Raw genomic sequence first — 14,995 nt, forward strand, 5'->3', positions numbered from 1 at the left:
TCTCTATACATGAAGTATGGATGATCAGTTTTGGAGACCAGCTTTATATTAGGTAGAGATATAATGCATTGCTACAGTTTTCTGCTGATACAGCAGATGTCAGCCAGTAAGGGCCAGTCTGTAGTGATTCCATATAAAGTGTTTATGGACATGTTAAGTGTAAAAGCATCTCTTAAGACTCATGTTAGAGTTTAAATAGCTTTTATATGATCAACCCAAGATGATGAAAGGTGGCTACTGATTCGTTGACATAAGTGATTGCACAGCACTTCAATTTCGAGTATATCTTTGGAACAATGATTCCCATTTCTCATTGATCCTGTCTGTATTCTGAAATCTAACAAACTATTGGCTTGATGAAAGCTCTGCATGTCATTAGTAAATGTTTATACCAAGGGTATGTAAACTATTGCTGCCTTCAGGCCCTCCCATCCCAGCCAATATTCATTTAAAAAAAGCTAAAATAAATGGGGCAGAATCGATGCAGAGGCCTTTCATTAGGTCTATGTGCTACTAAACATTCACTGGAAAATGATATTGCATTATTGTTTCATAAAATTATAATCGAATGCGGCATTAAAAAATACTACTCATTTTAACTTCCATGAGCTCTTGCTCATCTGTAGCCCATCATATTAGCTCCTGTGAAATCATTTTCTTGTCTCTGGTAAACAGCCATCAAACCACCCAAGTAATATTAAGGAAAGGCGCTTATAAGGAATGTTGGGTAGCCGAGGCAGCCAAGCCCCTAAAAAGCATAAAAACAGGTGTGGATTTAGAAAAACAAATGGGTATGCTTAAAATGTTCATATCGAGAAAAAACGCTCCCTTTGGTATGCTTCACTCTTCTTTTTACCTCAGCCATTTTGGCACCTCCACCTACAAAATAGGAGAAATTATATTAAAAGAGAATTTGCCATCTTTTTCAAAGTTTATTTTATATTTATGCACACATAATCAGCTTAGTACAATATTAGTACTGGCATATTATTGTAAACAAAAATATATATTTCTTCTATTTTTAACTGTATATCAAATATAATGGGACTATAATGTATAGGGGGAAAACTGTATTGATTAATTAAAATTTGATTGATTCATTTATAAAACAAGCTTGCCAATGTTTGTAAAATATATGCTATGGCCCTTGTACTGAAATATTTGGGGACCCCTGCTTTAGAAAAACACAGGGCTTGATTTACTAAAACTGGAGTGTGCAAAATCTGGTGCAGCTGTGCATGGTAGTCAACCAGCTTCTAACTCCAGCTTGTTCAGTTAGGGTCCTTTCACATTGGCTTTCTGGCCAGCGGACTTCGTTTTGCTCAGGGGGATCGATCCGCTGATCCCCGTCAAGCAGGTGGTTGACAGGTCGGTCTCCGTTCACTGTGCTTAGAGGGACCATGTCAGAGTCCTGCTCTCCTCTATGGGAGATCGGATGAAAACGGACTGCCTGTCTGATCCTATCTGATCCTCCAGACGGATGGAAAATAGGGTTACCATCCGTCTGGATTTCATGGACAGGATCAGATCGGATAGCAGCGGTTGTCAGCAGACATGTCACCACTGACATCCGCTGGTCCATAGAAGTGCATAGAGCGTCCGATCAGGTCCGCCTGAAAAACTGACAGGCGGACCTGATCGAAAAGCCTGTGTGAAAGGGGCTTTAACCATTTGACGCCAGCCCACTACAGATTTACTGCGGCAGGCGGCCGCTCCTGGGCAAACCAACGTAGTACTTCTGAGCCACTCAGAAGACTCTAGGGGGCGAGTGCGCGCCGCCATCGCCGCGCTCCCACCCTCGCTCGTCAGCTGGGGAGCCAGTGCTTGTGACAAGTGGCTCCAATGGCCTGCCGGCCACTCGCAATCTCCCCCCGCTGACAGAGAAGGAGGGACGGCTGATGTAAACACAGCCGTCTGTCCTTCTCCCCGAAGTGATCACAGAGGCTATGTGATCCTGCTATATACATATGAAAATGTCAGTTTGGCATCCAATCTGTCCGCCGCAATGTCGCAGGCCCGCAAAAAAAATCGAAAATCGCCACCATTACTAGTAAAAAAAAAAAAACAATAAAAATGACATAAATCTTTCCGTAGTTGGTAGACGCAATAACTTTTGCGCAAACCAATCAATATACGCTTATTGAGATTTTTTTTACCAAAAATATGTAGCAGAAAACAAATTGGCCTAAAATGTTAAAAAATTTAGATTTTTACATTTTTTTTTCGGAATGTTATATAGCAGAATGTGAAAAATATTGTTTTTTTTCCTCAAAATTGTTGCTCTTTTTTTGTTTATAGCGCAAAAAATAAAAAAAATCGCACAGTTGATCAAATACCACCAAAAGAAAGCTCTATTTTTGGGAAAAAAACAGAACGTCAATTTTATTTGGGTACAGCGTCGCACGACCACGCAATTGTCCGTTAAAGTAACGCAGTGCCGAATCGCAAAATAAGGCCTGGTCATTCAGCAGCAAAATCCTCCAGGGCTAAAGTGGTTAAGTTTTGAAAAAAAAAAAAACTGGAAGCCGATTGGTTTCTATGGAGAGCTGCTTTAGATTTGGCACAATCCAGTTTTAGTAAATCACCCCATAGAGTCTGATTTTGCATAAGTGATACAAACTCAGTTCAAGCCTATAGGCAGCTCAACCTTTGCGCTCATTGGAAATCTAAATTAACTTAAAAAAATACAGTATTCAGGTGTCTACTCAAGATGCTCATTGTACTATCTGACATGCATGTAAAACAGTTCCTAAAAGCTTCAAATTGCATGTCATCAATAATTACATTTGCTTTACTGCACAACACACATAATTTTAATCTAAATAATAATAATTTTGTCAACCTTAATTATATGCAAGCTTTATGCTCAGTGGTATGCTTACAACACTGAAAGAACAGGTGCAAATATGCAAGTACAAGCGCTAGAGAGGTCATAAATTGCTTACATATCCATGGGTTCGTACAATACAGAGGTCAAGTAACCTGAGGAGTGGTTGTACTCTGATGTATTGAGTTACCTTCCCTCTATTGAGTTATGCATGAACAGAGACATTAATATATTATGACCTCCTCAATTCTTTATGTAATCCTTTGCTCCCATAATATATCATATTATGTAGCAATGTTTTTATATCTTTCTACAAAAATGTTATCTTGCTCTTTTACTTTGAAATGGAATTCATAAGGATTTAGAATATAGTACAAGGGTGGAAGGATTATCATAGCCTTTCCTACATTTATCATGTTGAGTGTTGCTCAAAAATTTAACATCGGAATGCTGATATTGACTCAAAAAATGTACTCTACGTCCTTTTAAAAAACAGTATAGTTTATAAATGCTATTACTATAATTATAGAGGCGATTTACATGGAAAACTTTCCCTAGGTACCTTACAGATGTGCATTAAAGCGGAGTTCCGGGCACAAAATCGACCTAATCGATTTTGTGTCCATCCGCTTGCTCTTCTTCACCTGAAAAGGAATTGGATAGTTAGGGTTATTTTTTTTTTACTTACCTTGTAATTGTAGATAGAAATACTCACCTATTTTCCACTTCCTCCCTCTGTGGCCGCGGCCCGCGCCGTCACTTCCGGTTTGCAATGATTCCTGGGAGCTGAAAGTCATCGCTCCCAGGAATCAATGCGACGGCACCGACCCGGCTCGTCACTTCCGGTGCGACGCCGCATTCCCTGCTAAACAGCTTCTGGGCATGCCCAGAAGCTGTGGAGGAATGCGGCGCCGCACCGGAAGTGACGAGAGGGGCCGGTGAAGGCGCATTCTGGGAGAAGAAGACGCGAAAGACAACGCAGAAGACGATCGCGCTGGCTTCAGCTGCCCACAACAGAGATGGCAACGCTGGAGAAGAAATTTTAAAAGTGAGTATTTCTTCTTGCAGGTAAGTGGGGACAGATCAGAGGCTAGCCATTGTGGAATGTACTAGCCCTGACTGTCCTGGGGGTATGTTCATTGAAAAAACGATTCTGTGCCCGGAACTCCACTTTAAGCTCTTAGAGTCACTATGTCCACACCAAGGTTTAAAGTATCTTTCTTATAACAAATGTTTGTGCCTGCCTAGTTCCAAACACTGCATGACAAATGCTGGAAGGAAAAAATGTTTGGTTTATGACTATGTGCTTATGTAACAGTGACATGGCTTAAAGGGTTAGTTCACTTTTATAGAAAAAAAGTGAACTAACACCACCATACACTCTCCTCACCCCCCAGTCCCTGCTGCACTTACCCCCGGGGATGCAGAGCTCTCAGTGCCCACCCAGCCAGTCCAGCACTCCGGGGATTTAAAATTGCCCCTCTTCTCCCTCTTCTCTGTGCAGAGCTTCTGAGATGGACTAGAGCAGGGATTCCCAAACTATGGCCCTCCAGTTGTTCAGGAACTACAATTCCCATCATGCCTAGTCATGTATGTGAATGTCAGAGTTTTACAATGCCTCATGGGACGTGTAGTTCTGCAACAGCTGGAGGGCCGTAGTTTGGGAATCCCTGGACTAGAGTGATCCACCATGCAGGAGCTGACCAATCAGAAATGCTCTGGCCCATCCCAGAAGCGCTGCAGAGAAAAGAGGGAGAAAATTGGGGATTTCAAATACCCAGAATGTTGGACCAGCTGCGCGGGTACTGACAACTCAACACCACTCATATAAAATGCACTATTTATCTTTTAAAACGTGTTTCACGGTGCTAAACCTTTCATCCTGTTTCTAAATTGCTGCAGTTGTACATTTCAAAATCCATTAAAAAGTAATAATATTGGCAAAAAAAAAAAAAAACGTTTAGCTAAATGGGTTTAACTAATTTGTATTTTTTTGTACAATTCTCCTTTTAGGGGGCATGGCAAGGTGTGTGTCCTACTTTTGCTAATAGGTGTCCCTCATTCCCATCTCAAAAAGTTGGGAGGTATGGAAATCTATGAGATTGAAGTTCCACTTTAAGCTAATAAGTCAAGTCACAGGATGCTTTCCCAGAAAATGCATTGGTCTAGGCCAGAATATATACAGTATAGTCTTTTCCAATTAGCATTTCAACATCAGATGCCCTCTTCCCTGGTTTTTGCTTTTTTCTGGCAGGTGGTGCTTAGTTACTTGAGCTCTTCTTACGGAGCTATTATTATTGTTCAGATATGGGCCTACAGATTTAGCAGTACTTTCTCATTACTTATGATACAGAAATAATAGATAAAATTATATAAATTAGTCGTGTAAAAATCATTAAAATTTGTATTTAATATAAAAACAAAAAATGATAAAATGTTTTTTTTTCTATTTTGACACATTTTTATTTTAAAACAACAGGTGTTATTGTAGATAAAAAAAAAAAATATTTTTGTACTCACTGTAAAATCCTTTACTCAGAGCCTATTGAGGGACACAGCTTGATAGTATAAAACTTAAGGTTATACTGCTGCCTACAGAAGAAATTGACACTAAAGAAACTGTAGGCCAGCCTCTAAAGGGAAATGACTCCTTCCACACCAATCCTGTTTAGTTTTAACAAGCAGCCAAAAAAGAGAAAAATAGCAGTTGAGGAGAGGAAGTGCTGTCCCTCAATGAACTCCGAAAAAGCTCTATCACTCCCCCCCCCCCCTAAAAAAAATATGTTTAATACATTGGGGTAGACTACGAACACTAAAAGGTATGATGTGTAGAACTGAGACGTCATTGAAATGGAAAAAACACTCTGGGATGTAACTGAATTTAAGGATTTAAAGGCCCAGGGACTCGGGAAGGTCCAACATGTTCTGCAAAATGAAAGTCACAGGTACGATCTGCATTAATTGTTTCATTACAAAATAAATATTTTATAAAAATGTTTTAAACAAAAACTACACAATTGCAGTTTATAAGGGTTCACATACATCCGGGGCCAAAAGTTTTGAGAATTACACAAATATTTATTTTTGCAAAGTGTGATCAGATGAATTGCAATTAATTGCAGAAGCCCTTTTTGCCATGAAAAACATTTCTGCTTCAGGGTGCCAAAGAAAGTCCAGCAAGCGCCAGGACCATCTCCTAAGGTTGATTCAGATGTGGGATCAGGGCACCACCAGTGCAGAGCTTGCTCAGAAAAAGCAGCAGGCAGGTGTTAGTGCACCTGCATGAACAGTGAGGTAAAGACTTTTGGAGGAACACTTGGTGTCAAGAAGGGCACTAAAGAAGCCACTTCTCTCCAGGAAAAACATCAGGGACGGACTGATATTCTGCAAAAGATACAGGGATTGGACTGCTGAGGACCGGGTAAACTAATTTTCTCTGATGAATCCCCTTTCCGATTGTTTGGGGCATCAAGAAAAAACCTTGTCCAGCAAAGAAAATGTAAGCGTAACCATCAGTACTGTGTCATGCCAACAGTAAAGCATCCTGAGACCATTTATGTGTGGGGTCGCTTCTCAGCCAAGGGAGTGGACTCACTCATAATTTTGCCCAAGAACACAGCCATGAATAAAGAATGGTACAAAATCCTACTCCAAGAGCAACTTCTCCCAACCATCCAAGAACAGTTTGGTGATGAACAATGCCTTTTCCAGCATGATGGAACACCTTGCCTTAAGGCAAAAGTGATAACTAAGTGGCTTGGGAAACAAAACATCAACATTTTTGGGTCCATTTGTCTAGGAAACTCCCCAGACCTTAATCCAATTGAGAACTTGTGGTCAATCCTCAAGAGGCGGGTGAAGAAAAAAAACCCACAAACTCTGACAAACTCTAAGCATTGATAATGCAAGAATGGGCTGCCATTAGTCAGCATGTGGCCCAGAACTTGATTGACAGCATGCCAGGGCGAATTGCAAAGAAGGGTCCACGCTGCAAATATTGACTCTATGCATAAACTTAAATTAATTGTCAATAAAAGCCTTTGACACTTATGAAATGCTTGTAATTATACTTCAGTATACCATAGTAACATCTAACAAAAAGATCTAAAAACACTTAAGCATACTGGATACAAATCTATAATCTTATCTATTCTTTGACCCACGTGAACCTTCGGAAGTCCCCGCAACAGGCGCTGCTGGGGGAGGCGGTGATGGACGCCCCCAAAGGAGCCAAATTACTTATACGATTTATTTTTGTGGCGGCGAGAATAGTGATAGCAAGGTCCTGGCATCGGCAACGATACCTCTTGAAATGTTTAGAGAAAAATTGACTTGGCTGATGATTAATGAACGTTTATCGGCTGTGTTGAATGATAGGGTAGAACTGTTTGAGAAGGTTTGGCACCCATGGCTGCGATATTTGGAAGGAGACCCCCGGACCGACTTAGGTTGATTGGTACCTCTTGGGCTTCTTGGGTCTCTCTGGAGATGGAATAGGGTAGGACACGCACTCTCCCTGGGGGTGGCCCCCTAATTACGCCAGCTGGGCTTTTTTGCACTGATTCTGTGTTCCCCATCCCACCCTTCTTTCCCTGTCTCTCCTTCTCTCTCCTACTTTTCTTTCCTTTATCTTTCTTTCCCTTCCCCCCTAATGTGTTACCTTAATGGTCCCTCCGTAGGGACGATGGTTAATTGCGGCCGTCAGGCCTGAGTTTGTGGGTCCCCCCAACCCCCCTACTCTCTTTTCTCTTAAGATGGTATAAGGTCGGGGATGTTTGGGGTGGGTGGGTGTGCGCATTTTGTGTTTGCTTTTACCATGCTTACCCATATCCCCACATTGCATTATTGTGTTTTCAGCGGCTGACGGCCCCTGTCACCATGGACCTTTTTGATACTGTCAGTTTATAATGCTGTTCTCTGTACTTGGGCCTTTTCCTCGCCCTTTCCCATGATCCCCCCCCCCTTTTTTCCCCTTTTTTCTACTTGTTTTGTTGTATTTTATTATGAAACTTTCTAATAAAAATTATTGAACAAAAAAAAAAACACTTAAGGAGCAGACTTTAAAGAAAATTAATATTTGTGTCATTCTCAGAACTTTTGGCCATTGCGGTAGGCAAATGTTCTTTTCCTGCATTTAACACATATTTAAATTGCATATCATATGGAGTCCAGCAGATTCCAATTTATTTCATTGGTGTAGTGCAGATGACAGTTCTCTAGCTGGATATGGTTGAATAAATGTGTGGTGAATACCGAATCTTGCCTCTGATATGTTTTGTCAGCTCTCTAGCTGCATTTGACCTGCTTCGCATTGCGTTTCTTTGGATGCAGCCTACCGTATTGAGATGCATTTGCAGACTAGCCAAAGCAGCTCCAGTGGAGCCATTTCATGGTCAGAGCAGCATTTTCCAACTACTCCCATATACACAAGTCAAATTTGTAAATGAAAGAAAAAAAAATTACATAAAATGTTATTACACTTCTCCTATCGACATTTGAACTTACCTAGAGCCGGTCTAAACAATGGAGCTAATTATGTGATTCAAACAGTATTGGAATATAAGAACAAAAAAACACACAAAAAAACTGTTTAAAACAGCTTGGTCATACACGTGACACTCCTGATAATTCAAATTCATATGACTATTTACGATGAGTGAGAAAAGCTGTACTACCAAGCGTACAATACCTATAATGACATCAAGCAACATAAAAGATATTTTATTATAGAATTGAGACACCTATCCATGTAAAACTTCTTATAAGATCGATAAAAAATGCACATAGTAATAATATGTTTACTGACTACTATGTGTTCAACTGTTCAGTTTTATAAAGGTTGAACAAAATAAAAATGTAGAGAACATCACAGAACATACTTGTGCACTGTGTAAGAAGAAACTATGGCAATATAAGAGCAGGGTTATATTAGAGCAGGGGTGTCCAACCTGCGGCCCACGGTTTAGTGCACTTTACAGTATGTGTGGCCCAAGACAATTTCTCTTCTTCCAATGTGGCGCAGGAAGGTCCAAAGGGTGAACACCCTTGTATTAGAGAAAGACATCTCCAAAATCCATAATTATCAGAGGTGTTCACCGCCTATTTCATTAGGGTGTGCACCCCAAAGTTAAAAACACATATGCATGTGTGTACATATGTGTAAATATACTTACAGTGTCAGTAGAGCAGTGGACGGTGTCAGTAGGGAAGAGATTGGTGTCAGTAGGGCAGTGAATGGTGTCAATAGTTTTTATTTTTCTTTTGTATTATTTTCTACAATTTATTTATTTTTTTTATAATTTTTTAACATTTTTTTAGGGGCTCTATTAGGGAGCTTTGGTGAAATATCAGGATTCTAAACAGGGGGAATCTGCACCATGCGGGCTGATCAGGCACACCTGGCATACCCTGTGCGCACTCCTATAATAATTATAGTATGTTTTCAGATTCATGGTACTTTCTTCAGAGCGGGGGATGCACAACACTCAGTTCCAATAAAATTATTGTCATCTAGAGTACACAATGGCTATAATGGGGTTATACAAACAATAAATCTGCCTATTCTTTGCAAAAACCTGCAGTTATCTCTAAATTTATGTATTATGCCTCTTACCTTTTTTAGCTGTTTTAAATTGCTTGACCTAATTGATTCCAGAAGCTTGTCTCTTGAGTTACTCTCTGCAGGTCCTGTCTTTTCTTCTATCTTTCTTCGAGATGCAGGGGACAAAGAGTTCCTAATATTTTCAAGAGGGGGTGCCAAGGGTGCCATTGGTGGAGGTGGAGGAGGTGGAGCAGGTACCCCACCCTTTTTGGGGGCATCCTTTTTGACCTTGTTTGGAACTGGTTTTGCTGGTTTTGGGGGCTCTTTTGGGGGAGGAACTACCTTGGGAACTTCTAAACAGTTCTTCTTGCCCTCAGCCTCCTTTAATGCTTTCTGTTCTGCCATTCTTCGTTGCCTTTGCTTGTCCATGTTGCGACTCAGCAGATTGGTGACAGTCATGCGGGGACCAGCTAGCTCAAAATGGTACCCAAGTTTTAAAACAGTAGTGTTCTCCTTTAGAATTTTTGCTATCTCCATCTCAGTTTTCCCTCCACATATGTGACGTTGATTATGAAAGCGTAGTTCTGTAAGTGTATCATTGTGCTGCAAAGCTCTGAAAATAGCCAGTATACCTTTGCCTGTAATGTGGTTGGAGTCCAGGTTGATGCTAAGAATGGTCTTGTTAGATTTGAGCAAAACAGCAATGGCCAAAGCAATGTGGTCATCAGCACGTGTGTTCGCTAATGAAAATGTCTTAACTACGGTATTGAACTCTAGGGCCTCTGTAAAACTCATTAAGGTGTCTATGGTAATGCACTCTGAATTGTTCAGGTTGAGCTCTATCAATTCTGGTTCATTGTTTTTCACTTTCTCTAGAAGTTCATTAAAGATTTTTGATGCCTCGTCATCCTTATTCTCTTCTGTTGTGTTCTTAGCTCCATTTTCAGTCTTCTGTTGGGTTGAATTCTTTGCAATCTTCTTGTCTTGATCAGCTGGTGGCTTTTCCTCTGATATATTTTTATTAGCTTGGATCCTTTCTGCTTTATCTTGTTTCTCCTGAGTTTTTTCTGGAGTTGCTTCTTTTTTATCTAGTTTATTTTCAGACTGAAGCTTTGCCATTTCCTTCTTTTCTGTCTTTTCAACAACCTTCTCTCTTTTCTCATCAGTGCTTTCCTTTACTGCTTTGTCCTTCAATGTCTGCTTTGCATTCTTTTCTTCTTCCGGTTTTTTAGATGGTGTCTTCTCCACCTTCTCCTTATCCAATGCACTACTATTTTTTTCTTGTCTAAATCTCTCCCTCATTTTGCTTACTCTATCATCCTTTAATTTGTCTGTGTCTTTTTTTGCCATAGCTTTGCTGTCTTCTGGTGTTTTGCTTAGGCCTGCTGTACCGGGCTCTTTTCCCCTTTCTTCCTTCTTTTTCTCTTCTTGTGTCTTTTGTGGAGATTTTTCACTCTAAAAAAATGAAGTGTAAAATATTTTTAATGCACAGAACATATTAAGTAGAAACTCAAAAAAATGAAGTGTAAAATATTTTTAATGCACAGAACATATTAAGTAGAAACTCAGTCTTTGTAATGTATGTATAAAGAAATATGCATGGATGTTTGTATCTCATTCTGGTGCATGGCTGTTATTTCTTTACAGAGATTTTCTTTTTGTACAAAAGATCACCAAATAGCAGACTGTGACAGGGGGAAAAACACAGAGGGGGTTGATTTACTAAAACTGAAGAGTGCAAAATCTGCTGCAGCTGCGCATGGTGGAACAAGGTTTGGTGCCTCAAGCCAAGGGGGTGGGACTTTATGGGCTCAATCAAACAATAGAGTAAAATATTTGTAATTTATTGGAAAAATTTACATAAGTAGTAAAATAACAATACTTGATTGTGTGTATGGGTTATTGACCCATAAGTGATGGTGAAATTAGATAGGAAGAAGTGACAAGGTGATGTGGTGACAAATAATATATCTCTCTGTCAGTCCTTGCTTGTGCATACAGCATGGGATCTGCTGAGAGAAAATATCTTGGATTTCCTACGCGTTTCGGCATATACAATACACTGCCTTTGTTAAGGAAAAATTGTCCACCATATCTGGAAAATATAGTAGATAATCGTCAAGATACAATCTGCAAACTATGGACATTTGCCATTGTTGCATAAGAAAGTATATATACACATACTTGTAACATATATGTCTGCTCCAGGAACCTTGCGTCTGATCTCCCAAGTTTATCACACAGGAGTTGAGAAGGATGCTGCCTCTGTGGTGTAAAAGGTGATGTTTGTTTAATTTATTTGGATATGTTAGTATATATCAAAAAGGTGGATTTTCACAACCTTACAAAGGTGTGATTGCTTGGTTAGACCAGTAGGGGATGAGTCCCAGTAGTTTCTGGTCTTCCTAGGTATTTTAAAAAGAGGTGGGTGAGTATTGTATCAAGAACACACCTGATATAGTTAAAAAAATTCCCTTTAATTAGGAGATGTATAGAACTTGTATTTGTACTTACATTGGTAGTATTATCTTATATGCACCAGTAGGGGGTAGTCCCGGTCTGTGTTCCGGTTTTGCCCTAATAGTGATGAAGATTTTCATTGCATGGTAACCAATCAGCTTTTAACATCACTTTTTTCAACTAAGTTTTGACAAAAAACCTGGAGGCTGATCCAGAGTTTTTCATGGTCTTTTACTATGGATAAATAGTGGGAAGCAATGTATCACAGCAGATACCGTTAAAAAATTTAATATTTCTTGTCTACGAGTTACAGATTTGAGGACACTAAATATATTGTATAATTAAAAAAAAAAACAACAACAACATGGCTAACACACCACAGTGTGTCTTTAAATCAGTTTTTTTAAAATATATTAATCTGAGCCTCCACCTAAAAAAGAAACTCTAAGAAGAGTTAAATAACCAACACATACAACCTATAACAAATAAGTCAAAGGTTATAAAAAACAATAGTAATAATGTAATTTGACCACATTACTTTTTAGCAAATTATTAACTAACATTGAATTTTGGCAATTTGCCATTAACAGTAACACACCATTCAAGAGGTGTCTTGGTAAGGTGAGGTGGGCTAAATGGAACCAAAAAGCTCTCCACTAAACCAGTGCAAAGGACAGAAGAAACCTTTTAAAACAGAAGGTACAAAGGGGGCTGAAAAGTTCTCAGCCCCACCAAAAAGATAATGAGCTAGAGCAGGCATGTCCAACCTGCGGCCCGGAACCGCAGGCTATGCGGCCCGGAACCGCAGGCTATGCGGCCCACTGCTCCCTGACAATTTTTTTTTTTTTGCTGGGGAGTAAGGAAGTTGAGTGGGGGGCACGGCCACAGCGGCTTCCATCTAACTGTAGGCAGAGGCTGCCTCGGAAGGGATCATCCACTAGTTGTCCCCCAGCGCAGGAAGGGAGCAGCAGCGTTTTATTACTTATATACCTTAACTATAGTATATATTATATGCGGCCGGGGATTCATTTCTCTACACTCAATGTGGCCCAGAGAAGCCAAAAGGTTGGACACCCATGAGCTAGAGCAAGAAACTTGCCTGCAATTCTACATATTCTCCCCTAAGTTCAGCATACTTAACATGCTGTCTCTCCAATTTCATTAACCCTAACAAGAAAAATCTTCAATCTGTTCTGCGGAAAACTGCTCTGTTGCTGCTTTGACCTCTGAATCTGTCAAAAATGTCTGTTCTTTCCATGTCTTTTTAAGGTTAGGGAATAGGTAATAGTCATATGAAGCAAGATCTTGTGAATAGAGTGGATGGTCTATGCATTGAAATTCTAAATCCTTCAAAAGAGCCATTGGCTCGCTTGCCTTTTGTGTGGGTAAATTGCCCTGCAAAAACAGCACACTCTTCTTCTCTGCCATGGCTCATTCAATTACCTGTAACAATTGAGAAAATAGAACTCTAATCTTCTAAATTGGCATAATATTATATGAAATATCACTTTTTTACAACTGCAATAACAAAATTGTGTTACATTTTAGAAAAGAGATCAGGCCTAGAAATCTTCAGCCCCTCCCTCATTATTTTGGATTTGTGATAAAAGTGAGACATGCAGATACCTTCTGTTTTCAGCAAAGTACATTACCACAGACTAATCAAATCCTTTCAACCCAGTTTTACCATGAGATAATTTCAGAATTAAGGCATTTTTATCAATGGGCCCACTGTGGGCTATCCTCTTCAAGTATAAAAGAAATATGAAGAATAAATATACAGGAAAATACAAGTATATTCCCTTGGGTCAACATTTTTGTGACTGTATACTAATGTATGCAATCTGACATGGACAACTGTAAAAGAAATAACATTTTCGGGGGTATGGACCCCAGAAAGGTCCTTTCATAAGAAGAAATGTTTTGGATTTCCAAGTAAAAATTAAAGCCAGCATGTCTAAACAAGAGGTTACATTTTAAATGCTGGCTCTAAATAAATATCATAGGCCAATGTGTGCATATCTGTTCTAATTGTATATTTTATTCAAATGCTTAATGCCCACCTTACACGTGGCCAGAAAACAGGAGATATTAGTAAGTGCATTCTCCGTTTCCCTTAAGCCATGGTAACTGGATTATTCCTGTCATCCTAACTATCTTAAACTAACTGAACATAGTTTACGGTACTCTGGTGTGATATGGTGCCATTCACTTGATTCATTTAATGGCTTAATTTTAATATGGCTACACATATACAACTGGTCTTACACAGACAAATTAGCCATGCAAAGAGGCTAAATTATCCAAACTGGAGAAAAGACAACTAGCACAAAATTGAAGTTTTTGCCCACAGAGACCTATCAGAATTATTTTTTATCCAATAAATGGAAGGTTACTACTAGAAGAAACTTCTATTTTTTTTTCCCATTTTGTTTTAGTTTTGATGAATTATCACCAACACTACTAACTTTTGCATTTAAAGAATCATCATGATCCAGTCCTATCACTCGTACATGTGAAGACCAACGTTTCACATAAACATTGCTGGTGGAAGTGAATGTAACCATACAGTGGCATATTTACCATAAGGATAAGGCAAGATACAAAGGGCTTGAATTAGTAAAAGAAAAATAGGCTGTTCACTTTGTAAGGGAATGGTCCCAATGGGGCAATTTGACCTCATTTCTTGTGCTGGTGACACATTGCCACCAGGACAGAAAGCTAGGGAGAATCTCCTAACTGGAGCCACAAGAGTAATAAAAACATACCCAAAAAGGCTTACAGCTGATTTTTTTTTTAGTAGAGTATAGGAGTAAGAGAACCCCTTTCAGGTTGTGAATGCCCCTATTTAAAAATGTTTTTGGCCTAATGACAATGTTGAGGTTCCAGACAAAAAAAGACAAAGGGTCTAAGCCTTTCTTGCTCTATCCAAAACCAAAATAAAAAAAAGTATTTTGACAGCTGTTACACTGTATGTGGATTTACACCAGCTCATTCTGCCCTTCCTTCCCCTTGTGTATGGAACATTAGCTGAACAAAACTGTAATATAGTATTTTAATATACAAAACACTGTAATTTTGACACATCAATCCAGATTAGTATAACACTGTATTCTAAAGAGCTTCCCAGGAGTTACAGTATATCTGTTACTCTGTGTTCTAGGCCA

The 14,995-nt window shown here is 39.4% G+C and overlaps 1 protein-coding gene across 1 annotated transcript in view; it reads right to left on the reverse strand.

Annotated features, from left to right (window-relative positions):
* Window positions 1–530: 530 nt before the first annotated feature.
* The window catches only part of LMOD1 (leiomodin 1), a 30,976-nt gene continuing 16,511 nt past the window's right edge, over window positions 531–14,995 (reverse strand). The window contains exons 2-3 of the mRNA XM_082246781.1: window positions 9,441–10,823; window positions 531–879 (exon numbers count right to left, since the gene is read on the reverse strand). Coding sequence (XP_082102907.1) covers window positions 853–879; window positions 9,441–10,823 — 1,410 coding nt within the window. The 3' untranslated portion in view covers window positions 531–852. The remainder of the gene's footprint in view (window positions 880–9,440; window positions 10,824–14,995) is intronic.

The sequence above is a fragment of the Pelophylax lessonae genome (genome assembly GCF_965119305.1).
Source record: "Pelophylax lessonae genome assembly, chromosome: 2".
Lineage (NCBI taxonomy): Eukaryota > Metazoa > Chordata > Amphibia > Anura > Ranidae > Pelophylax > Pelophylax lessonae.